Source organism: Hypanus sabinus, chromosome 24 (genome assembly GCF_030144855.1).
Source record: "Hypanus sabinus isolate sHypSab1 chromosome 24, sHypSab1.hap1, whole genome shotgun sequence".
In the NCBI taxonomy this organism is placed as follows: Eukaryota; Metazoa; Chordata; class Chondrichthyes; order Myliobatiformes; family Dasyatidae; genus Hypanus; species Hypanus sabinus.
Genome location: NC_082729.1, coordinates 31,658,971 through 31,683,677, shown reverse-complemented (window position 1 = coordinate 31,683,677; position 24,707 = coordinate 31,658,971). Strand labels below are relative to the sequence as shown.

The 24,707-nt window shown below is 53.1% G+C and overlaps 1 protein-coding gene across 4 annotated transcripts in view; it reads left to right on the top strand.

Annotated features, from left to right (window-relative positions):
* Positions 1-24,707, top strand: part of dhx34 (DEAH (Asp-Glu-Ala-His) box polypeptide 34) — a 42,733-nt gene that overhangs the window by 11,376 nt on the left and 6,650 nt on the right. For all 4 annotated transcript variants that reach the window (XR_009507821.1, XR_009507822.1, XM_059949542.1 and 1 more), the window contains exons 4-11: positions 2,294-2,511; positions 3,470-3,644; positions 5,502-5,689; positions 6,236-6,337; positions 18,608-18,847; positions 19,072-19,242; positions 19,741-19,843; positions 23,521-23,627. Coding sequence is in view for 2 of the 4 variants with exons in the window: in XM_059949542.1 (XP_059805525.1) it covers positions 2,294-2,511; positions 3,470-3,644; positions 5,502-5,689; positions 6,236-6,337; positions 18,608-18,847; positions 19,072-19,242; positions 19,741-19,843; positions 23,521-23,627 (1,304 nt within the window). In the remaining 2 variants the exon portion in view is untranslated. The remainder of the gene's footprint in view (positions 1-2,293; positions 2,512-3,469; positions 3,645-5,501; positions 5,690-6,235; positions 6,338-18,607; positions 18,848-19,071; positions 19,243-19,740; positions 19,844-23,520; positions 23,628-24,707) is intronic.

Sequence of the window (24,707 nt, the reverse complement as noted above, 5' to 3'; positions counted from 1 at the left end):
AAGTTAGCAGTTAGGCGGCACAAACATTCAAACTTAGAAGCTGTTCTCATCCAAGCACAGACTTAAAGTGATAAATTCAGAAGTCCATGTGATTCATACAGTCAGTAAGGAGAGACTTCCCGGAAACAAACGATTCCTTCGAAGTATTGATGATCTGCCGCTCCCACGGCCGGGAGATCAGTTTGCGATGTTTCTGAAACAGCTTCTTCTGCCCACCTCCCACACCGTCAGATTTCTGAACAGCCTGTGAGCCCATGAACGCCACTTCGGTACAGTCGGCCCTCCTTATCCGCGGGGGATTGGTTCCTGGACCCCCCTGTGGATACCAAGATTCGCGGATACTCAAGTCCCTTATTCAACCTGGCTCAGTGCAGTGGTCTTTAGGACCCAGCGGAACCCCGGACTTTGTTTAACGTGTTTCAGTACGGTGGACATTAGGACCCAGCGGCGCAGCTCTGAATCCGCAGTGTTTCTGTTCACGAAAATAATCACGATCACGATTGAAAATAAGGTGGAAGTAATAAAGCGATCGGAAAGAGGTGAAACGCCATCGGTCATTGGATAAGCGTTAGGCTACTGTCAGTCAATGATCGGAACAATTTTAACGGAGAATGTGAAAGGCCCTGCTCCGATGAAAGCTACAATTGTTACTAAGCAACACAGTGGTTAAATTATTGAAAAACATACGTTTCTTAAGTTTTATATGCATAGAAAGGTAAAATATGTACTATATACTAAGAAAAACGTTTGACTAACTGACACTAAATAATACCGGATGTACCTGTTCCGACTTCAAATCCAACTTAAAGACGGGCTCAGGAATGGAACTCATTCATAACTCGGGGACTGGCTGTACTTTTAAGTCATTTCTAAATAATACCTAATACAGTGTAAATGCTATGTAAATAGTTGTTATACTGTATTGTTTAGGGAATAATGACAAGAAAAAATAGTCTGTACATGTTCAAGCGACGAGTGCTGGAGAGAGAACTTCCGGGTTTTCCCGATCCGCGGTTGGTTGAATCCGTGGATAAGGAGGGCCGACTGTATTCCATTTTCTCCACACTACATTCTGCGGGACGCAAGCGTAGAAATTGCTGGAGCCCTAGCAGAGAGAGATGTAGAAACATAGAAAGCCTACAGCACAATACAGGCTCTTCGGCCCACAAAGCTGTGCCACACATGTCCTTGCCTTAGAAATTACCTGGGGTTACCCATAGCCCTCTATTTTAATGAGCTCCATATACCTGTCCAAGAGTCTCTTAAAAGACCCTATCGTATCCGTCTCCACCACTGTTGCCGGCAGCCCATTCCACACACTCACCATTCTCTGAGTAAAACAACAACAATTTACCCCTGCCATCTCCTCTGTACCTGCTTCCAAGCACCTTAAAACTGTGCCCTCTCGGGTTAACCTTTTCAGCCCTGGGGAAATAGCCTCTTGAGATATTTAAATCATCCTTAACGACAGGAGAGGCAGCAGAGGACTGGAGGCTAGCCAGTGTTGTTCCACTATTTTTAAAACAAAGGCTCAAAAAATAAGCTCGGAAATGATAGGCTGGTGATAGTAGTTGGAAAGCTAATGGCAGGTATTCTAAGGGACTGGATATATAGATATTTAGATAGACGTGGACAGATTAATGATAGTCAGCATGGCCTCTTGCCTGGTGGGTCGTGTCAAACCAATCTTGTAGAGTGTTTTCAGGAAGTTACCAGGAATGTTGATGAAGGCAAGGCCGTGGGTGTTGTCTGCATGGACCCACCATGGGAGGTTGGTCAAGAAGGTTCAGTATAATTGCAGATTGAATTGGTCGGGACTTTATTCCTTGGGATGTAGAAGATTGAGAGGAGACTTGATAGAGGTATACTAGATTACGAGGGGTATAGATAGAGTAAATGCAAGCAGGCTTTCTCCACTGAGGTTAGGTGAGACTGTAACTGGAGGTCATGGGTGGAAGGTGAAAAGTTTGAGGGGAAACTTCTTCATTCGGCATTGTGAGAGTGTGGGACGAGCTGCTGGCAGAAGTGGCGCACGCGAGTGCGATTTCAATGTTTGTGAAGTTTGGAGAGGTACGTGGGTGGTTGGGATATTGAGGGCTCTGGTCCAGGTGACAGTCGATGGGAGTTGGCAGTTTAAATGGCTCAGAACTGGCTAGATGGGCAGAATGGCCTTTTTCTATGCTGTACTTTTCCGTGACTCTGCAACTCTTTGTTTTTTGTAATTACAGATGTTTATGTCTTGTACATTCCCCCCCCCCCCCCCCCCGTATTCAACCCGATCTCTGTGCTCCAGGGAAAGTCAAGGAGATGAGTTTCGACCCCAAGGCCAAGATGCACCGCCTTCAGGAGTTCTGGATCAGCAGAGCCAGTGCAGAGCAGCGTGCCGGCAGGGCGGGGCGGACGGGGCCGGGCGTGTGTTACCGGCTCTACGCCGAGTCAGACTACCAGGCCTTCGCCCCCTACCCCGTCCCCGAGATGCAGCGGGTAGCGCTCCATGCTCTGGTCCTGCAGGTGAGGGATGTCACAGGTCGTCAGGCCCCTCGTATACCCCCATGGGTGGCCAAACACGTCCCTGGCACTGCGGAGCTGGGTCATCGTGGGATCTGCTCATGCAGGGTGCATTCTTACCCCTCTCTCCCACCCACGGGCCCTTCTTACCCCTCTCTCCCACCCACGGGCCCCTCTTACCCCTCAATCCCACCAACGGGCCCCTCTGGTTTCAATTTCCAACGTTAATTATAGGAAAGATGTCAACAAAATACAGAGGAGATTTACTAGACTGTTACCTGGGTTTCAGCACCTAAGTTACAGAGAAAGATTGAACAAGTTAGGCCTTTATTCTTTGGAGTGTAGGAGGTTGAGGGGGGACTTGATATTTAAAATTATGAGGGGGATAGATAGAGTTGACTTGATTGGCTTTTTCCATTGAGAGTAGGGGAGATTCAAGCAAGAGGACGTGAGTTGAGAGTTAAGGGGTAAAAGTTTAGGGGTAACATGAGGGGGAACTTCTTTACTCAGAGAGTGGTAGCTGTGTGGAACGAGCTTTCAGTAGAAGTGGTACAGGCAGGTTCGGTATTGTCATTTAAAGTAAAATTGGATAGGTATATGGACAGGAAAGGAATGGAGGGTTATGGGCTGAGTGCGGGTCAGTGGGACTAGGTGAGAGTAAGCGTTCGTCACGGACTAGAAGGGAGGAGTTGGCCTGTTTCTGTGCTGCAATTGTTATATGGTTAACAGATTTAACTTAATCCAGCAGCCAGTGCTGGTGAGTTCAGGCACGAGTCAAATTTCCCACCCAATGCGTAGAAATCACTGCACCAATCCTCAGTCAATGCAGTGTTTCATTCTCACTGCCCTCGTGCCCCCTCGCCACTCCCATCCTGGAGATAGGGGAGAGGGTGGAGGTGGAGGGTTGGCTGTTTCTGTAGATTAACTTGTGCACTCTTGTCTCCACCACCCCCCGGGACAGATGAAGAGCATGGAGCTTGGGGACCCGCGCACCTTTCCGTTCATCGAACCGCCTCCGCTGGCCAGCGTGGAGACGGCCATCAGCTATCTGCAGCAGCAGGGTGCGCTGGACAGCGCGGAGAACCTCACTACCGTCGGGAGACTCCTGGCGCATCTACCGGTGGACGTGGTCATTGGTAAAGCATCAGTCCATTCTCTCCAAAGGCCGATTGAGGCCGCGGTTCCCCGGAGGTGACCGGGCATGTTGAGAGGGTGGTGGAGAGGGCTTGTTTTTACAAGTTGGGACATCCCGTTACAGCCTTACAAAGCAGAGGTCGGGCCGCTAGGGGGGAGTGTATGTATTTCGAGTCGCCGCACTATAGGACTGATGTGATTGTGCAGGACCAATGGCTGCACGGATGCATGTCGCTAGGGCCAACCAGGGCAGGTCTTACACGGTGAACAGGGGGGCACTGAGGAGTGCAGCAAAACAAAGGGATCTGGGACTACAGGTCCATAATTCATTGAAACAACACATACAAAATGCTGGCCAGGCCAGGCAGCATCTATGGAAAAGAGTAAACAGTCAATGTTTTGGGCTGAGACTCTTCATCAGGACTGGAGAAAAAAGCTGAGGAGTCGGAGTTAGAGGGTGGGGAATGGGGAGGAAGAAAAGAGGTTAAAGGTGAAACCGGGGGAGGGGTGAAGCCCCTGTTTCTTTCTACCATTGCCTTCTGTCCTTTTTCATAAAACCAGAAGACAGAATTAGGCCATTGGCTCATCAAGTCTGATCATGGCTGATTATTATCTCTCTCATCCGTATTCCCCGGCTTTTTCCCGATAATCTTTGACACCCTGACTAAACAAAACCTCCGCCTTAAACTTACCCAATGACTTGGTGTCCACAGCTGCCTGTGGCAAGACTCGCCACTCTCTGGCTAAAGAAATTCCAACCACCAGATTCCCCATTCTCCAGCCCTGCATCTCTTTCACCGGTTAACTTCCCAGCTCTTCTTCACCCCTCGGTTTCATCTATCAACTTGTGTTTCTTCCTTTCCTCCCCCTCCCACCTTCTAATTTGACTCATCTATTTTTTTCTCCAGTCCTGCTGTTGGATCTCGGTCTGAAACATTGACTGTCCCCTTTTTCATAGATGCCGTCTGGCCTGCTGAGTTCCTCCAGCATTTTGTGTGTGTTGCTTGAATTTCCAGCATCTGCAGATATTCTTGTGGCCATAATTCGTTGAAATTGGCATCACGTAGATACTGTAGGGACCTAAAGAAAGCTTTTGGCATGTTGGCCTTTGTAAATTGAAGTATTGAGTACAGGAGATGGGACGTTATGTTGAAGTTGTATAAGACATTGGTGAGGCCTACATTTGTGTATTGTGTACAGTTTTGGTCACCTACCTCCAGATGTAAATGAGGTTGAAGGAGTTCAGAGAAAATTTACAAAGATGTTACTGAGACTGGAGTTGCTGAGTTATAAGGAAAGGTTGAATAGGTTAGGACTTTATTCCTTGGAATGTAGAAGATTGAGAGGAGATTTGACAGAGCTATATAAAGTTATGAGGGGGTATAGACAGGGTAAATGCAGGCAGGTTTTTTCCACTGAGGTTGGACGGGACCGCAACTAGAGGGTGAAAGGTGAAAAGTTTAAGGGGAATTGGAGGGAAATCTCTTCACTCTGGCGAGAGTGTGAAACAGGATTCCAGTGCAAGTGCTGGATGCGAGCTTGGTTTCAATGTTTAAGAGAAGTTTGGATAGGAGGGGCATGGAGGGCAATGGGAGTAGGCAGTTTAAATGGTTCAGAATTGACTAGATGGGCCCAAGGGCCTGCTTCTGTGCTGTGACCAGGGTGCTGTCTTCACTGGAACACAGGTTGGTCTTGTTTTCCCGGCAGGAGTGACCCGAGAGGTATATAAAATCCTGGGAAGCAGGTGGAGTGCCCCTGCATCCCACGGACTGCCCTCCCTCTATGGAGTCTTCCAGGGGTGGGGGGGGGGGGTGGGTAGATGGTACTCTCACCCACTCTTACCCTCTCTCCCCACCCAGGGAAGATACTGATCCTGGGCAGCACCTTTGACCTGCTGGAGCCAGTCCTGACCCTGGCCGCAGCCCTGAGCGTCCAGTCCCCGTTCGTCAGGCAGGCGAGTCCCGACTGTGCGACCGCCCGTAAACCACTGGAGAGTGACCAGGGGGACCCCTTCACCCTGCTCAGCATCTTTGAGGAGTGGCTGCAGGTAAGGCTCCTGGTGTGGAGTCTGTAGTCTCTGTGTGTGTGTGTGTGTGTGCGTGGGTTGGGGGATCGGTGAGTCCTGAAATCTCTACCGTGTGTTTACCGTCCACTGAGGGTGGGGACATGGGGGTGAAGCTGCTAGTGTTGCTGGGGATGGTGCAGGTGAAGTCAGTGAGGGAGCTGTGGGGGTGCGGTGAGATGGGGCGACAGTTGTGTGTACCCTCTCTGAGTGTTGGCACGTGGCCTAGTGGATAAGGCATCGGTCTAGTGATCTGAAGGTCACTGGTTCGAGCCTCAGCTGAGGCAGCGTGTTTGTGTCCTTGAGCAAAGCACAACAGCGCATTGCTCTGCGGCAACACCGGTGCCAAGCTGCTTGGGTCCTAGTGCCCTTCCCTTGGACAACATCGGTGGCGTGGAGAGGGGAAGGCCTGCAGCTTGGGCAACTGCCGGTCTCCCATACAACCCTGCCCAGGCCTGGAAACCTTCCAAGGCGCAAATCTATGGTCTCACGAGACTAACGGATGCCTATTGACTCTCTCTGATATCGCAGGTGAAGTCTTTGAGGGGCAGCAACAGTCGGAAATGGTGCCGGCGGAGGGGACTTCAGGAGCAGCGTCTGTACGAGATGGTGAACCTGAGGAAGCAGTTCAAGGTGACAGCTCTTTTCCTCTCCCTCTCTCCTTTCCCAAGAAATCTGCTGAAGGACTTGCTCACTTTCCAGGATTGCCTCCCATCCTGTCAGTCTCCCCCCCCCCCCCACAACTCCTGCCCTTGCAGTGTCCTCTGCTCCCCTCCGTCTGCAGAGGGTGGGCCCTCACTGGGGAGACGTTTACCTTGGTCAGGCTCAGGAGCAGACCAGCGGTGGCCCCTCACCCCTCCACGACCTCCGCCACAGATCGGGGCAGAAGTGCAACCAGAATTCGAGGAGCAGCCCCTCTAAATCCTAAGACAGGGCCTGTGACCTCCCACACTCTGTGTGGTCCAGAATTGTTAGCAGTCTGGGGGGTGTGGGCATGGCTCTGTGTCAGGTCTTCAATACCTGTGGAATATTGAAATGACAGAGCGGACGTGGAGACGATGTTTCCTAGAGTAGCGGAGCTTAGGACCAGAGGGCTCAGTCTCAGAGTAGAAGGGCGTCCCTTTAGAGCAGTGATGATGAGGGATTTCTTCAGTGAGAAGGGGCTTTGCCTCAGACGATCGTGGAGGCCAAGTCACTGGGTGTATTTAAAGCAGAGTTTGATAGATTCTTCATTAGTCAGGGTGTCAAAGGTTATGGGGAGAAGGGTGGAGAATGGGGTCTAGAGGGAAAATATATCAGCCATGATGGGCCGAATGGCTTATGGTTTGATATAAAGGGGGGGAGACTCTACCCCCCTCCCCTGTGGTAGAAGGACCTCCACCCAGGAGCTCGTGAGGAGGTGGAGACTGTGCAGGAGCACTCTGTCTGCTGGCGGGGTGAAACTGGGAGCAGCTCGGGCTCGGGGACCAGACACCAGGGAGGGTTTTGGAGGAAGGGTCAGCTTGGCCAGGTGAGGACGGAGCTCTGCGCTGTGGGAGTTGCTTCAGGACGGTAACAGTCCGATGCCCGTCGCTGGGGCAGTTCTCCTTCCCATTATCTGGGAGAAGACACGACGGCCCGAGAACCCTGATGCAGAGGTTTAAGGACAGCTTTTTCCCCACTAATATCAGACTGCTGGAACCATCTTGGGAAGTTGCGAAGATAAATTTTTTATCTAAGTATGTACTGTCGGCCCTCCTTATCCGTAGGGGATTGGTTCTGGGATACCAGAATTCGCAAATGCTCAAGTCCCTTATTTAACCTGTGTTAATGTGGTGGACCTTAGGACCCAGCGGAACCGCAGACCTTATGCAACCTGTCTCAATGTGGTGGACCCAGCGGAACCCCAGACCTTATTTAACCTGTCTCAGTGTGGTGGTCTTTAGGACCCAGCGGAACCCCAGACCTTATTTAACCTGTCTCAGTGCGGTGGACCTTAGGACCTGGTACAGCTTTGAATCCGCGGTGTTACTGTTCACAAAAATAATCATGATCACGGTTGAAAATAAAGTGGAAGTAATAAAGCGATTGGAAAGAGGTAAAACACCATCGGTCATTGGAAAAGCGTTAGGCTACAGTTGGTCAACGATTGGAACAATTTTAATGGAGCATGTGAAAGGCCCTGCCCCGATGAAAGCTACAATTATTACTAAGCAATGCAGTGGTTTGATTATTGAAATACATACGTTTCTTAAGTGTTTTATATGCATATAATGGTAAAGTATATACTATGTACTAAGACAAACGTTTGACTAACTGACGCTAAATAATACCGGATGCACCTGTTCCAACTTCAAATCCGGCTTAAAGACGGACTCAGGAACGGAATTCCTTCATAACCTGGGGACTGCATGTACTTTTAAATCGTCTCTAGATTACCTATAATACCCAATACAGTGTAAATGCTATGTAAATAGTTGTTGTACTGTATTGTTTAGGGAATAATTACGAGAAAAAATAGTCTGTACATGTTCAAACAATGAGTGCTGGAAGAGCATTTCTGGGTTTTCCCGATCCACGGTTGGTTGGATCTGTGGATACGGAGGGCTGACTGTATACGGAATACAGCTCTGAGATTCATCCTTCAACAGGCAGCCAGGAAACACAGAAATACCATGGAACCCATTCAGCGAAAGATCATACAGCCAACACTAAATTTGCAAATGCAGAAAGCATGTGAACAACACATAGAATAGCAAAAAATTCAAAGCAGGAGCGTCCACAGCCTCAGTGATCAGTCCTGGCAACATGGACCCCAAGACTGGGGCACTTTCCTTCGTGAGCACGAGGGGGGGAAAGACCAATCAAACGCAGGCAGATGGTGCCGACTGCCCAGCCTTCCTCATCAGCTTCAACCCCCATCAAAGGGAGGCAATGGAGTCGATCGTGGGCTCACCCCCTCGACACCTCAATCAGAGAGAGGCAATGGAGTCGATCGTGGGCTCTCCCCCTCGACACCACAATCAGAGAGGCAATGGAGTCGATCGTAGGCTCACCCCCTCAATCAGAGAGAGGCAATGGAGTCGATCGTGGGCTCACCCCCTCGACACCTCAATCAGAGAGAGGCAATGGAGTCGATCGTGGGCTCACCCCCTCGACACCTCAATCAGAGAGAGGCAATGGAGTCGATCGTGGACTCACCCCCTCGACACCTCAATCAGAGAGAGGCAATGGAGTCGATCGTGGACTCACCCCCTCGACACCTCAATCAGAGAGAGGCAATGGAGTCGATCGTGGACTCACCCCCTCGACACCTCAATCAGAGAGAGGCAATGGAGTCGATCGTGGGCTCACCCCTTCAATCAGAGAGAGGCAATGGAGTCGATCGTGGGCTCACCCCCTCGACACCTCAATCAGAGAGAGGCAATGGAGTCGATCGTGGGCTCACCCCCTCGATACCTCAATCAGAGAGAGGCAATGGATCGTGGGCTCATCCCCTCGATACCTCAATCAGAGAGAGGCAATGGAGTTGATCGTGGGCTCACCCCCTCGACACCTCAATTAGAGAGAGGCAATGGAGTCGATCGTGGGCTCACCCCCTCGACACCTCAATTAGAGAGAGGCAATGGAGTCGATCGTGGACTCACCCCCTCGATACCTCAATCAGAGAGAGGCAATGGAGTCGATCGTGGACTCACCCCCTCGATACCTCAATCAGAGAGAGGCAATGCAGTCGATCGTGGGCTCTCCCCCTCGACACCTCAATCAGAGAGAGGCAATGGAGTCGATCGTGGGCTCACCCCCTCAATCAGAGAGGCAATGGAGTCGATCGTGGGCTCACCCCCTCAATCAGAGAGAGGCAATGGAGTCGATCGTGGGCTCACCCCCTCGACACCTCAATCAGAGAGAGGCAATGGAGTCGATCGTGGGCTCACCCCCTCGACACCTCAATCAGAGAGAGGCAATGGAGTCGATCGAGGACTCACCCCCTCGATACCTCAATCAGAGAGAGGCAATGGAGTCGATCGTGGACTCATCCCCTCGACACCTCAATTAGAGAGAGGCAATGGAGTCGATCATGGGCTCACCCCCTCAATCAGAGAGAGGCAATGGAGACGATCGTGGGCTCACCCCCTCAATCAGAGAGAGGCATTGGAGTCAATTATGGGCTCAGCCCTCTTTTCCAGGCTACCAGGCCCCACACACACCCGTTCCAAACCTCACCGAACAGTCTCAGAGACAGTAAAGCACCAGATTGCTCAATCAGCCCCAGAGCACAACATCAGAGTGTAAATCACAGGTTCCAGTCGCACGGAGATTCGTACAAAACACACCGTCAGCGTGAATCACAGGTTTTAGTCGCACAGATCTTCGTTCAAAACACACCGTCAGTGTGAATCACAGGTTCCAGTCTCACGGAGATTTCTACAAAACACACCGTCAGCGTGAATCACAGGTTCCAGTCGCACGGGGATTCGTACAAAACACACCGTCAGTGTGAATCACAAGTTCCAGTCGCACGGAGATTCGTACAAAACACACCGTCAGTGTGAATCACAAGTTCCAGTCGCACGGAGATTCGTACAAAACACACCGTCAGTGTGAATCACAGGTTCCAGTCGCACGGAGATTCATACAAAACACACCGTCAGTGTGAATCACAGGTTCCAGTCGCACGGGGATTCGTACAAAACACACCGTCAGAGTGTAAATCACAGGTTCCAGTCGCACGGGGATTCGTAAAAAACACACCGTCAGTGTGAATCACAGGTTCCAGTCGCACAGATCTTCGTTCAAAACACACCGTCAGTGTGAATCACAGGTTCCAGTCGCACGGGGATTCGTACAAAACACACCGTCAGTGTGAATCACAGGTTCCAGTCGCACAGATCTTCGTACAAAACACACCGTCAGAGTGTGAATCACAGGTTCCAGTCGCACGGAGCTTCGTACAAAACACACCGTCAGTGTGAATCACAGGTTCCAGTCGCACGGATTTTCGTACAAAACACACCGTCAGAGTGTAAATCACAGGTTCCAGTCGCACGGAGCTTCGTACAAAACACACCGTCAGTGTGAATCACAGGTCCCAGTCGCACGGGGATTCGTACAAAACACACCGTCAGAGTGTAAATCACAGGTTCCAGTCGCACGGAGCTTCGTACAAAACACACCGTCAGTGTGAATCACAGGTTCCAGTCGCACGGATTTTAGTACAAAACACACCGTCAGAGTGTAAATCACAGGTTCCAGTCGCACGGAGCTTCGTACAAAACACACCGTCAGTGTGAATCACAGGTTCCAGTCGCACGGAGATTCATACAAAACACACCGTCAGTGTGAATCACAGGTTCCAGTCGCACGGGGATTCGTACAAAACACACCGTCAGTGTGAATCACAGGTCCCAGTCGCACGGAGATTCATACAAAACACACCGTCAGAGTGTAAATCACAGGTTCCAGTCGCACGGAGATTCATACAAAACACACCGTCAGCGTGAATCACAGGTTCCAGTCGCACGGGGATTCGTACAAAACACACCGTCAGTGTGAATCACAGGTTCCAGTCGCACAGATTTTCGTACAAAACACACCGTCAGTGTGAATCACAGGTTCCAGTCGCACAGATCTTCGTACAAAACACACCGTCAGTGTGAATCACAGGTTCCAGTCGCACGGGGATTCGTACAAAACACACCGTCAGTGTGAATCACAGGTCCCAGTCGCACGGGGATTCGTACAAAACACACCGTCAGAGTGTAAATCACAGGTTCCAGTCGCACGGAGCTTCGTACAAAACACACCGTCAGTGTGAATCACAGGTTCCAGTCGCACGGAGATTCGTACAAAACACACCGTCAGCGTGAATCACAGGTCCCAGTCGCACGGGGATTCGTACAAAACACACCGTCAGCGTGAATCACAGGTTCCAGTCGCACGGAGCTTCGTACAAAACACACCGTCAGCGTGAATCACAGGTTCCAGGCGCACGGAGATTCGTACAAAACACACCGTCAGTGTGAATCACAGGTTCCAGGCGCACGGGGATTCGTACAAAACACACCGTCAGTGTGAATCACAGGTCCCAGTCGCACGGGGATTCGTACAAAACACACCGTCAGTGTGAATCACAGGTTCCAGTCGCACGGAGATTCGTACAAAACACACCGTCAGCGTGAATCACAGGTTCCAGTCGCACGGAGCTTCGTACAAAACACACCGTCAGCGTGAATCACAGGTTCCAGTCGCACGGAGATTCGTACAATACACACCGTCAGTGTGAATCACAGGTTCCAGTCGCATGGGGATTCGTACAAAACACACCGTCAGCGTGTATCACAGGTTCCAGTCGCATGGGGATTCGTACAAAACACACCGTCAGCGTGAATCACAGGTTCCAGTCGCACGGGGATTCGTACAAAACACACCGTCAGCGTGAATCACAGGTTCCAGTCGCACGGAAATTCGTAGCAGAATCACATTTGAAGAATGTGGTGTAGAAGAAGCAGTTTTGTGAGCTGTCTGCAGGACATTGTCGTTGGTCACGTTGCTCATTGGTACCATCTTGATTTGAGTATGATCCTCCCAGATGTTGCCTCCCGGGGTCAGGGAGGTCTCGATGTTGTCCACAGCATTCTTAAGTGGGGACGTTGAGCAGCCAGAAGCCATGGTAGATGGCTACACATTGGTAACAATGACATAGTTAGGAAAAGGGATGAGGTCCTGCAAAGTGACAATTAGGGAGTCGGGAAGGAAGCTGAAAATCGGTGTCTCGAGTACAGGAGATGGGATGTTATGTTGAAATTGTGTGAGACGTTGGTGAGGCATAATTTGGAGTATTATGTGCAGTTTTGGTCACCTACTGACAGGAAAGGCGTAAGTAAGGTTGAAAGAGCACAGAGGAAAATTACAAGGATTTTGCCGGAACTGGAGGACTTGAGTGAAAAGGAAAGATTGAATAGGTTAGGACTTTATTCCTTGAAATGTAGAAGACTGAGAGGAGATTTGATAGAGGTTTACACAATAATGAGGGGTATAGACAGGATAAATGCAAAATTATGCATTTGTAGATTAAATTCTTGTTTTTCTATGTTATTGTATGTTGTGTAGTACAGTGCTTTACACCCTGGTCCAGAGAAACGTCTCATTTGGTGGTATAGGTGTACACAGTCGGCCCTCCTTATCCGCAGATTCCGCATGTGCGAATTCAACCAACCGCGAATCGCGAAAACCTGGAAGTGCTCTTCCAGCACTTGTTGTTCGAGCATGTACAGACTTTTTCTTCTTGTCATTATTCCCTAAACAATGCAGTATAACAACCATTTTACATAGTATTTACATTGTATTGGGTATTATAAGTAATCTAGGGATGATTTAAAGTACACGGGAGGATGTGCGTGGGTTATCGTGGATCGGGATCGGAAAAAATCGGATGTTCTCTTACTGAGTAAGTTGGAACTGGTCCATCTGATATTATTTAGCGTCAGTTAGTCAAGCGTTTGTCTTAGTATATATTTCACCTTTCTATGCATATAAAATACTTAAGAAAGTACGTTTCAGCACCGGGTTTCGGGAACGGAAGTTCTTGGGACTCGGGACAGATGTGCTGTCCACTGTGCCGGGTTGATGTGAGGATCAAAAACCCCAAACCCCAAAACCCAATAATTAAACCACTGCATTGCTTAGCTTTCTTCGGGGCAGGGCCTTTCTCACTTTATCCTTAAAAATTGTTCCGATCGTTGACCGACCTAGCCTAATGCTTTTCCAATGACCGATGGCATTTCACCTCTTTCCAAACGCTTTATTATTTCCACTTTATTTTCAATCCTGATTGTGATTTTCATGAACAGAAACACTGCACATTCAGAGTTCTGGCGCTGGGTCCTATTGTCCACCGTTCTGAGACAGGTTAAATAAGGTCTGGGGTTCCGCTGGGTCCTGAGGTCCACCGGATTGAGACAGGTTGAGCATCCGCGAATTTTGGTATCTGTGAGGGGTCCCGGAACCAATCCCCCGCGGGTAAGGATGGCTGACTGTATAGTCAAATGACAATAGAGGGGAAATGCAAGCAGGCATTTTCCACTGAGCTTGGGTGGGACTACAGTTAGAGGCCATGGGTTAAAGGTGAAATGTTTAAGGAAAACTTCTTCACTCAGAGGGTGGCAGGAGCGTGGAATGAGCTCCCAGTACAAGTGGTGCACGTGAGCTTGATTTCAATGTTGAAGAGAAGTTTGGATAGGTACATGGATGGGAGGGGTAGAGAGGGCTATTGTGCTGGTTGATGGGAGTGAGCAGTTTAAATGGTTGAGCCTGGACTAGATGGGCCGAAGAGCCTATTTCTCTGCTGTACTTTCCAATGACTCTAAGAGATTCTGGAAGCCTAGCAAGATGCTGGAGGAACTCAGCAGGTGAGGCAGCGTCCGTGGAGAGGAATGAACAGTTTGTGGGGGTGTGCTACGCGCAGCGCTGAAATAACGACACGCAGTCGGTGAGCTGCGGTTGCAAAAGAGATTTATTCAAACTTCGCGGCCTCGCTTTAAAGCCTTCCTGATCCCGCCGTCCCTGGGCGGGAATGCTGTAGGGGGCGCGTATTCACAGTTCCGTCCCGCGCGCGGGCTTTACCCCTTGCTGGTGAAGCAGACTTGGCGCCCTCTTTGGGACCGGCCTCAATGCCGGCGCACGCCGCTTTGTTAGCCGGTTCGAGTGCGCTGGGCAGTGGGTCGCCACATAACCCCCCCCCCCCAGATCCGGCGATACACCCCCCAATGTCCTCACTCTGGGTCGGACTCTGTTTGGGAGGTCGGCCTCTACGCCGCGGTGCCGGAATCTCGACCGGCTGCGCCAAGTCCACATGGGCCGGTTTGAGTCGGTCCACTGTGAAAACCTCCTCTTTCCCCTCAATGTCCAGCACGAATGTGGACCCGTTGTTTCTGATCACCGTAAACGGACCCTCGTAGGGCCGCTGTAGGGGTGCCTGATGTCCGCCCTGTCGTACAAAAACAAACTTACAGTTCTGCAGGTCTTTGGGTACGCAGGTCGGGTTCTGCCCATGCTGTGAAGTGGGTATGGGGGCCAGGTTACCGAGCCTCTCGTGTAGTCTGCCCAGGACTGCTGCGGGTTCTTCCTCTTGCCCCCTTGTGGCTGGTATGAACTCTCCTGGGACGACCAGGGGTGCACCGTAAACCAACTCGGCCGACGAGGTGTACAGATTCTCTTTGGGCGCAGTGCGGATTCCGAGCAGGACCCATGGAAGCTCGTCCACCCAGTTAGCTCCTCGCAGGCGGGCCATGAGGGCCGACTTCAGGTGACGGTGGAAACGCTCCACTAGCCCGTTCGACTGTGGGTGGTAGGCAGTTGAGTGGTGCAGCTGTGTCCCAAAAGGCTGGCCGTAGCTGACCACAGGCTGGATGTGAATTGAGCGTCTCTGTCGGAGGTAATGTGGGCCGGTACACCAAAGCGAGATACCCAGGTTGCAGTCAGTGCCCGGGCGCAAGATTCGGAGGTGGAGTCGGTGAGAGGGACCGCTTCTGGCCATCTTGTGAACCGGTCCACGATAGTCAGGAGGTGCCGCGCTCCTCGCCACACTGGCAGTGGGGCCACGATATCTACATGAATGTGGTCGAAACGCTGGCGGGTGGGGTGGAAATGCTGCGGCAGGGCTTTGGTGTGCCGCTGCACCTTGGCTGTTTGGCAGTGCATGCACGTTTTGGCCCATTCACTGACCTGCTTGCGGAGTCCGTACCAAACGAACCTGTTGGCTGCCATCCGGACGGTTGTCCTGATGGAGGGGTGCGCTAAGTTGTGAATGGAGTTGAAAACGCGCCGCCACCAGGCTGCCAGGACGATGGGACGGGGTTGGCCGGTGGTGACGTCACAGAATAGGGTCCTCTTACCTGGGTTACGGGGAGGTCCTGGAGCTGCAAACCGGAGACTGCGGTTCTGTAACTAGGGATCTCCTCGTCTGCCTGCTGCGCCTCCGCCAGCGCTTCATAGTCTACCCCCGGGACAGGGCTTGGATATTAGGGCGGGAGAGGGCGTCCGCCAGACATCGTCCTTTCCCGAGACATGCCGGACATCCGTCGTGTATTCGGAGATGTAGGACAGATGTCACTGCTGGCCGGACGACCAGGGTTCGGATGCTTTAGCGAACGCAAAGGTAAGCGGTTTGTGGTCGGTGAACGCGGTGAAGGGCCTACCTTCTAGGAAGTACCTGAAATGTTGGATTGCCAACAGTTCCCGGTCGAAAGCACTGTATTTGAGCTCGGGTGGTCGTAGGTGTTTGCTGAAAAACTCCGGGGGTTTCCAGCGACCCTCAATGAGTTGTTCCAGCACCCCACCGACTGCCGTCCAGTGTGAGGGTGGTAGGGACATCCTTTCTGGGGTGCACCAGCATTGTGTTTGCCAAGGCTTCTTTGGTTTTAACGAAAGCGGCGGTGCGTCCCAGGTAATGTCCTTGCCCTTACCCGACATCAGGGCGAACAGGGGGCGCATGATTTGGGCAGCTGAAGGGAGGAAGCAGTGGTAGAAATTTACCATACCCACGAATTCCTGAAGGCCTTTGATTGTGTTGGGTCGGGGGAAGTGGCGGACCGCGTCTACCTTAGCAGGCAGAGGGGTTGCCCCGTCTTTAGTAATCCTGTGGCCCAGGGAGTCAATGGTGTCGAGCCCGAACTGGCATTTGGCCGGGTTGATTGTTAGGCCGTATTCACTCAGTCGGGCGTAGAGTTGACGGAGGTGGGACAGATGCTCCTGATGATGGCTGCTGGCTATGAGGATGTCGTCCAAATAGATGAACGCGAAGTCCAGGTCCCGTCCCACCGCGTCCATTAACCGCTGGAACGTCTGTGCGGCATTCTTTAGGCCGAACGGCATGCGGAGGAACTCGAAAAGGCCGAACTGGGTGATGAGAGCCGTTTTGGGGACGTCGTCCGGATGCATCGGGATTTGATGGTATCCCCGGACGAGGTCTACCTTGGAGAAGATCCGTGCGCCGTGCAGGTTTGCTGCAAAGTCCTGAATGTGCGGCACAGGGTAGCGGTCCGGTGTTGTAGCCTCGTTCAGCCTGCGGTAGTCGCCGCACGGTCTCCAGCCCCCCGTCGCTTTGGGCACCATGTGCAGGGGGGAGGCCCATGGGCTGTCAGACCACCGGATGATCCCCAGTTCCTCCATCCTCTTGAACTCCTCCTTCACCAGTCGGAGCTTGTCCGGGGGAAGCCTTCGAGCACGGGCGTGGAGGGGTGGTCCCTGGGTCGGGATGTGGTGCTGTACGCCGTGTCGGGACATGGCTGCCGTGAACTGCGGTGCCAGAACCGATGGGAAATCCGCCAGGACTCTGGTGAAGTCATTGTCAGACAGCGTGATGAAGTCGAGGTGTGGGGCCGGCAACTGGGCTTCACCCAGGGAGAATGTTTGAAAGGTCTTGGATGGACCAGTCTCTTCCTGGGCAGGTTGGCCAGTAGGCTGGGAGCCCACAAAAAATCCGCTCCCAGGAGGGGTTGGGCTACGGCGGCCAGTCCCACGTGAACCAGCTGGAGCCGAACTGTAGCCGCACCGTACGGGTGCCGTAGGCCCTCACTGTGCTGCTGTTCACGGCCCTCAGGGTGGGACCCGGTGCTCTGTTGCGGGTGTTGTAACTCGTCGGACGTAAAACGCTGATCTTGACTCCGGTGTCGACCAAAAAGTGGCGTCCTGACCGCTTGTCCCACACGTACAGGAGGCTATCCCAATGGCCAGCCGCCGTAGCCATCAGCGGCCGCTGGCCCTGGCGTTTCCCAGGAACTTGCAGGGCGGGCTACAGCGGCGGGCTTCTGCGCCCCACCGCTGGTGGTAGAAGCACCACTGTTTGTTGGTCTCCTCAGCCCTGCCTCTGGGGTTAGCGGGCTCTGCGGCCGAGCCTGGGCTGGTTTGCTGCTGGGAGCGTAGCCTGGTGATCTGTGCGACGGACGCCCCACTCTCCTTTTTGGCTTTCCACAGCACATCCGCCCGGGCAGCCACCCTCCGGGGGTCGCTGAAATCCGCGCTCCTCGGGCAGCAGCAGGAGGATGTCCTCGGGCAGCTGCTCCAGGAATGCCTGCTCAAACACGAGGTAGGGCTTGTGTCCTCCGGCCAGGGACAGCATCTCGTTCATCAAAGCCGACGGCGGCCTGTCCCTCAAACCATCCAGGGGGCAGCTCGCTCGCGCCGTGACAGTCCGAAAGTCCTTATGAGCAGGGCTTTGAATTCTGTGTATTTGCCATCCTCCGGGGGCGGCTGTCTCCTGGTTGAGGGAGCTCACCACGTGGTAGTAACGTGTGGCATCCGAGGTTATCGGCCGAATGTGGAATTGGGCTTCTGCTTGCTGGAACCACAGGTGAGGTCGCAGCGTCCAGAAGCTTGGCAGTTTGAACGAAACTGCATGAATAGATGTGGCGTCGTTCATCTCCGGTCCAAATATCGTTTGTGCCGTTGGGGGTCACCAATTGTAGCGGTGTGCTACACGCAGCGCTGAAATAATGACAGGGAGTCGGTGAGCTGCAGTTGCAAAAAGAGGTTCATTCAAACTTCGCGGCCTCGATTTAAAGCCTTCCTGATCCCGCCCTCCCCGGGTGGGAATAATGAAGGGGGCGCGTATTCACAGTCCTGTCCCGCGCGCGGGCTTTACCCCTTGCTGGTGAAGCAGGCTTGGCGCCCACTTTGTGAGCCGGTTCGAGTGCGCTGGGAAGTGGGTCGCCACAGGTTGATGTTTTGGGCTGAGACTGGAAAGGGGAGGTGTGGGGACGGGGAGGAGGTGAGGCCAGGTGCCTGGGGATGAAGCGAGACGCTGGGTGGCGATGGTGGAAGAGGTAACGGGCTGCAAACGGTGGAGCATGGCAGAAAGGGAGGTGATGGGCAGATGTGAGGGTGGAGAGGAGAAGGATGAGCTGACCTCTACCTCCTGTGGTTCAGACGCTGTTGAAGGACCATCGGCTGCTGCTGGAGCAGGAGGGGGGCGGCTCCGGCCGGGGCAGTTACCAACGGCAGCAGCGCCACCGGGAGCGTCAGCAGCTGCGGCTGGTGAAGCGAGAACACGAGCAGCAGGACGGGCGCAGGCGCAAGGTGCTGCGGCTGGAGGACGAGGAGCAGGGGTCCTCGGGGGACGAGGGGTCGCACCGCTCAGAGAGCCAGCGTGGTGAGGTGGACATTCAGGTACGCGACGGACTGCCGCGCTCTCTCCGGTTCCTGTGCGTGTCTCTCTTCCCCCTCTGCCCTGTCGAATGGATACTCTGTCGGTTGTGTGTACGCCGGTGTCTGTGAATCTCCACTCCCTTTAATATCTCTACGTGCTGTCACCTCACTGTCTACTTCTCTCTTCGACCCATCCGCTCTCCCTCGCTGTCTCCATTCCTCTAACCCTCCCCCCCGCCTCGCAGGATGTGAACTTTAAGCTGCGCCACGATGTGGTTGAGCTGTGCGCCGTGGCGTTCTCCCAGCGACTCTCCGCTCGCTCTTCCCAGCTGCTGAAGCTGCTGGTGTGTCGCGGTCTCTACCCTCAGCTGGCCGTGGCGGATGAGCTCAACAGCCGGCGCAAGGACTCTGAGCAGGTGAGGGGGTGGGGACAAAACTCAGCCGGGTGTCTGCGTCTCCCTCCGCTTGCCTTCTCCCCTCGCTGATGCTCGTCACTCCCTGTCAACTCCGATCCCCGCGTCTTTCTCTACTGACACTCCCCAGCCCCTCCCCGCCCTTTGACCTCTCATCCCTGTCTAATCCCCCTCAGCTTCTCACCACATCGTTCCTCATCCCCCAAATCGGTTTTATCCCTCTTTATTCCTCTCCCTGATGAAGTGTTTGTTACCCCTCAGCTTCACCTGTTACCCTCACATTCCTTTTCCTGTCTCCCACTATTTCATCAGCCCCTTCATTCTGGTCAGTTCCCTCACCTCTCGCCTTATTATCTCAACCCCTTCCCCTGACATCCACTCCAACCCTTCTTGCCCGCCCGAGGCTCCTGCCTCTCTCCTCTTGCCTTCCTCCTTCCCTCGTTGTCCTCGTGCTCACTCTTGCCCGCTCTCAGTCGGCTTCTTGCTCACTCTCTGATACAGATCTTCCACACCCAGAACAAGGCAGGCGTTGTGCTCCATCCCACCAGTGTGTTCAGCTCCAATCCGAGCCTGCTCCATGTTGACGAGGAAGGGGACAGACCGGGTAGGTCCTGTGCTTGGCTTGAAATTCGCCAGAATCTTGCCTGGAACAGAGGAGCACTTTAAAAATTTGTTATTTAGAGATACAATGTGGTAACAGGCCAACGAGCCCGTGCTGCTCAGTTAACCCATGTGACCAATTAACCGACTCACCGGTAAGTCTGTGGAAAGTGGGAGGAAATATTTCAGCCACAATGCGATGGCAGAGCAGGCTTAATGGGCCGAAAGGCCTAATTCTGTTCCTATGTCTCGTGATCTCATCACCTACTCGGCCGCACGTCTTCAAAGTTACAGGGTGTGATGAGTCAGCCGGCTTTTTTCCCACTGGGGCGCCACAGGCTGAGGAGGTAGTTAGATTTGTAAAATTATGCAGGCTATAGATCAACAAGATTGTCACACTGTTTATCACAGGGTTTGTTTGTTATGAGCCGTGCTGTATGACGTGGGCAACCGTGGTCTGTCCCTGATTGTGATTGTTCTTGGCAAATCTTCCTACAGAAGTGGTTTGCCATTGGCTTCTTCTGGGCAGCGTCTTTACGAGACGGGTGACCCCGGCCGTTAACAACACTCTTCGGAGACTTGTGATATGCAACAGCTTCTCATACGACCATTTACCACCTGCCCCGTGACTTCACGTGACCCTGATCGGGTGGGGGGGGGGGGTGCTAAGCAGGTGGTAGACCTTGCCCCAGGGTGATCTGCAGGCTAGCGGAGGGAAGGAGCGCCTTACATCTCCTTTGGTAGAGATGGATCTCCACCCTGCCGCTCTGTCACGGAGTAGGAGAGTTTTAAAGTCAAAGACACAAGTTTTGGGAGAGGGACAAGATTTAATGGGGACCCAGGGGGCAGCTTTCCCACACAGGGTGGTGCATGCGGCGTGCGCTGCCAGAGGAAGGGAAGGGTCAGAAGCAACCCCGGGGTCAGATGCAGGGCAGTTGGCGACAACTATTCTATTAGTTTTACTCCAGTCATGGAGACAGACAGAGCAAGATGAGGTCCTGACCTGGAACAAGGCAAACCAGACCTTTTCTTACCTGCTGGGTAACTGAAGTGTCAGTCGGGACTTGCTTTGGGTCCGGTGACCACCATTCTGTTAGTTTTGGAATATTGGAATGGGAGACAGACAGAACGGGGTAAATTCCTGAATTGGAGCAGGGCCAACCTTGAGGGCATTGGGGAGGATTTAGCTGCAACTGAGGGAGGGGCTGGCCATGCTTATTTCTCAGAGCTCAGGAGAATGAGGAGTGATCTAGAAGTTTACAAAATCGTGCAGTGTATGGATAAGGCGGACGGCCTTGGCCAGGGCCGGGGAGTCTAAAACTAGAGGGAACTGATAAAAGATGAGAAGGGAGAGATTTGGAGGAGGACTGAGAGGTAACTTCATCACACAGAGGGTAGAGAATACCTGGAATGAACTGCCAGAGGAAATAGTTGAGGCAGGTACAATTCAAGAGGCATTTGGATCAGTACATGGAGGGGAGATGCTTGGAGGGTTATGGGGCAACAAATGTGCACAATTAGCACGGGCAGGGAGGATTCTGTGGTCAGAATAAACCAGGTAGGCCGACAGCCATGTTTATATGCTCTGTTACTGCCGAAGATTTCAGGGCAGAGTGAAACTCTCCCTTCGAAGGAGGACACAAATAATTGAGCAAAAATTGGTGGGATGTTAGAGGACTGGGAAACTTTTAAAAACCAACTTAAAAAAAACATAAGGTGAGAAAAGACGAAATGTGTAGTGAAGTTAGCCAATAACAATAACACTCCCGGGGTCAGACACAGAGTGAAGCTCCCTCCACACCGTCCCATCACACACTCCCGGGGTCAGACACAGAGTGAAGCTCCCTCCACACCGTCCCATCACACACTCCCGGGGTCAGACACAGAGTGAATCTCCCTCCACACCGTCCCATCACAGACTCCCGGGGTCAGACACAGAGTGAATCTCCCTCCACACCGTCCCATCACACACTCCCGGGGTCAGACACAGTGAATCTGCCTCCACACCGTCCCATCACACACTCCCGGGGTCAGACACAGAGTGAATCTCCCTCCACACCGTCCCATCACACACTCCCAGGGTCAGACACAGAGTGAATCTCCCTCCACACCGTCCCATCACACACTCCCAGGGTCAGACACAGAGTGAATCTCCCTCCACACCGTCCCATCACAGACTCCCGGGGTCAGACACAGAGTGAATCTCCCTCCACACCGTCCCATCACACACTCCCGGGGTCAGACACAGTGAATCTGCCTCCACACCGTCCCATCACACACTCCCGGGGTCAGACACAGAGTGAATCTCCCTCCACACCGTCCCATCACACACTCCCAGGGTCAGACACAGAGTGAAACTCCCTCCACACCATCCCATCACACACTCCCGGGGTCAGACACGGTGAATCTCCCTCCACACCGTCCCATCACACACTCCCGAGGTCAGACACAGAATGAAACTCCCTCCACACCGTCCCATCACACACTCCCGGGGTCAGACACAGAGTGAATCTCCCTCCACACCGTCCCATCACATACTCCCGGGGTCAGACACAGAGTGAAGCTCCCTCCACTCCGTCCCATCACACACTCCCGGGGTCAGACACGGAGTGAATCTCCCTCTACACCGTCCCATCACACACTCCCAGGGTCAGACACAGAGTGAATCTCCCTCCACACCGTCCCATCACAGACTCCCGGGGTCAGACACAGAGTGAATCTCCCTCCACACCGTCCCATCACACACTCCCGGGGTCAGACACAGTGAATCTGCCTCCACACCGTCCCATCACACACTCCCGGGGTCAGACACAGAGTGAATCTCCCTCCACACCGTCCCATCACACACTCCCAGGGTCAGACACAGAGTGAAACTCCCTCCACACCATCCCATCACACACTCCCGGGGTCAGACACAGAGTGAATCTCCCTCCACACCGTCCCATCACACACTCCCGGGGTCAGACACTGAGTGAATCTCCCTCCACACCGTCCCATCACACACTCCTGGGGTCAGACACAGAGTGAATCTCCCTCCACACCATCCCATCACACACTCCCGGGGTCAGACACGGTGAATCTCCCTCCACACCGTCCCATCACACACTCCCGAGGTCAGACACAGAATGAAACTCCCTCCACACCGTCCCATCACACACTCCCGGGGTCAGACACAGAGTGAATCTCCCTCCACACCGTCCCATCACACACTCCCAGGGTCAGACACAGAGTGAATCTCCCTCCACACCGTCCCATCACACACTCCCGAGGTCAGACACAGAGTGAATCTCCCTCCACACCGTCCCATCACACACTCCCGGGGTCAGACACAGAGTGAATCTCCCTCCACACCGTCCCATCACACACTCCCGGGGTCAGACACAGAGTGAAACTCCCTCCACACGGTCCCATCACACACTCCCAGGGTCAGACACAGAGTGAATCTCCCTCCACACCGTCCCATCACACACTCCCGAGGTCAGACACAAGAGTGAATCTCCCTCCACACCGTCCCATCACACACTCCCGGGGTCAGACACAGAGTGAATCTCCCTCCACACCGTCCCATCACACACTCCCGGGGTCAGACACGAGAAAATATCCGTCCACATGACCACAAAGTATTAACATCAGTGTTTTGCTGATGAGCACCATTGTTTCACAGTCTCTTTTCCTTCCCAGGTCAGAGGTTAGAGCAGAGCAAACAGCACCAGCTGCTTGCCTTCGTCTCGTTGCTAGAGACAAACAAACCCTACCTTCTGAACTGTGTCCGAGGCCCTGCACTGCAGGTATGTACCAAATACGGGGTTGCCACTCACCCGCGCTGTGTCGCCCTGTCGGTACGTGGGGAACTTGGGGTCAAAAAGGCCATGGGAGAAAGTAAAGGGGGAGGGGCAAGGAGATAAGCTGAGAGAGGGAAAACGGACAGGGGACGGTGAAGGGGGAGGGGGGATTCCTGGAAGTTTGAGAAATCGATGTTCATGCCACCAGACAGAAGGTGAGGTGTTGTCCCTCCAACCCGAGTGTGGCCTCATTGCGACAGTAGGGGAGGCCATGGATGGATCGGAATGGGAAGTGGAATTCAGATGGGTGGCCACTGGGAGATCCCTCTTTTTCCGGTGCTCGGCAGTCGACACCAGGTCTGGCCGACGTACAGGAGGCCACACCGGGAGCTCTGGATGCGGTATATGACCTTAACGGACTCACAGGTGAAGTGTCGCCTCGCCTGGAAGGACTGTCTGGGGCCCTGAATGGTGGTGAGGGAGGAGGTGTGGGGGCAGGTGTAGCACTTGTTCCGCCTGCCAGGAGGGATGAATGGACAGAGGAATTGTGTGGGGAGCGATCCCGGCAGAAAGTAGGGGCAAGGGAAAGGTGCTTGGTGGTATCAAGCGTATCTTTCTCTCTCCCCTGCCCCCCCCACCCCACTACCACAAGGCCCTGAGTATGTCTCTGTGGCTCAGAAGGGAAGGGCGGAGAAGAGGTTTGCAGCGGTGCTAGCATAGTAGGAGAAGACGACTCCCAGATGGTGTGTTACCTACCAGGCGCCTGGGTCGGTCCACAGCAGTAAGGGTGGGGTGAACAGTCAGAAGTCATGGTACACACATTGTTCCATGGGCATCGCTGGGAAAAGAATAGGGAGTTCGGTAGAAAGCTGAAAAGCAGGGTGGTAATCTCTGGGCTGCTGCCCCTGCCACGTGCTAGCGAGGGCAAGAATAGGATGATCAGGCAGATGAATGTGAGGCTGAGGAATTGATGCTGGGTTTCAAATTTCTGGATCAGTGGGATCTCTTCTGGAGAAGGTACGACCTGTACAAAAGGGACAGTGACACAGGAAACTGAAGGGGACTGATGTCCTTGCAAACAGGTTT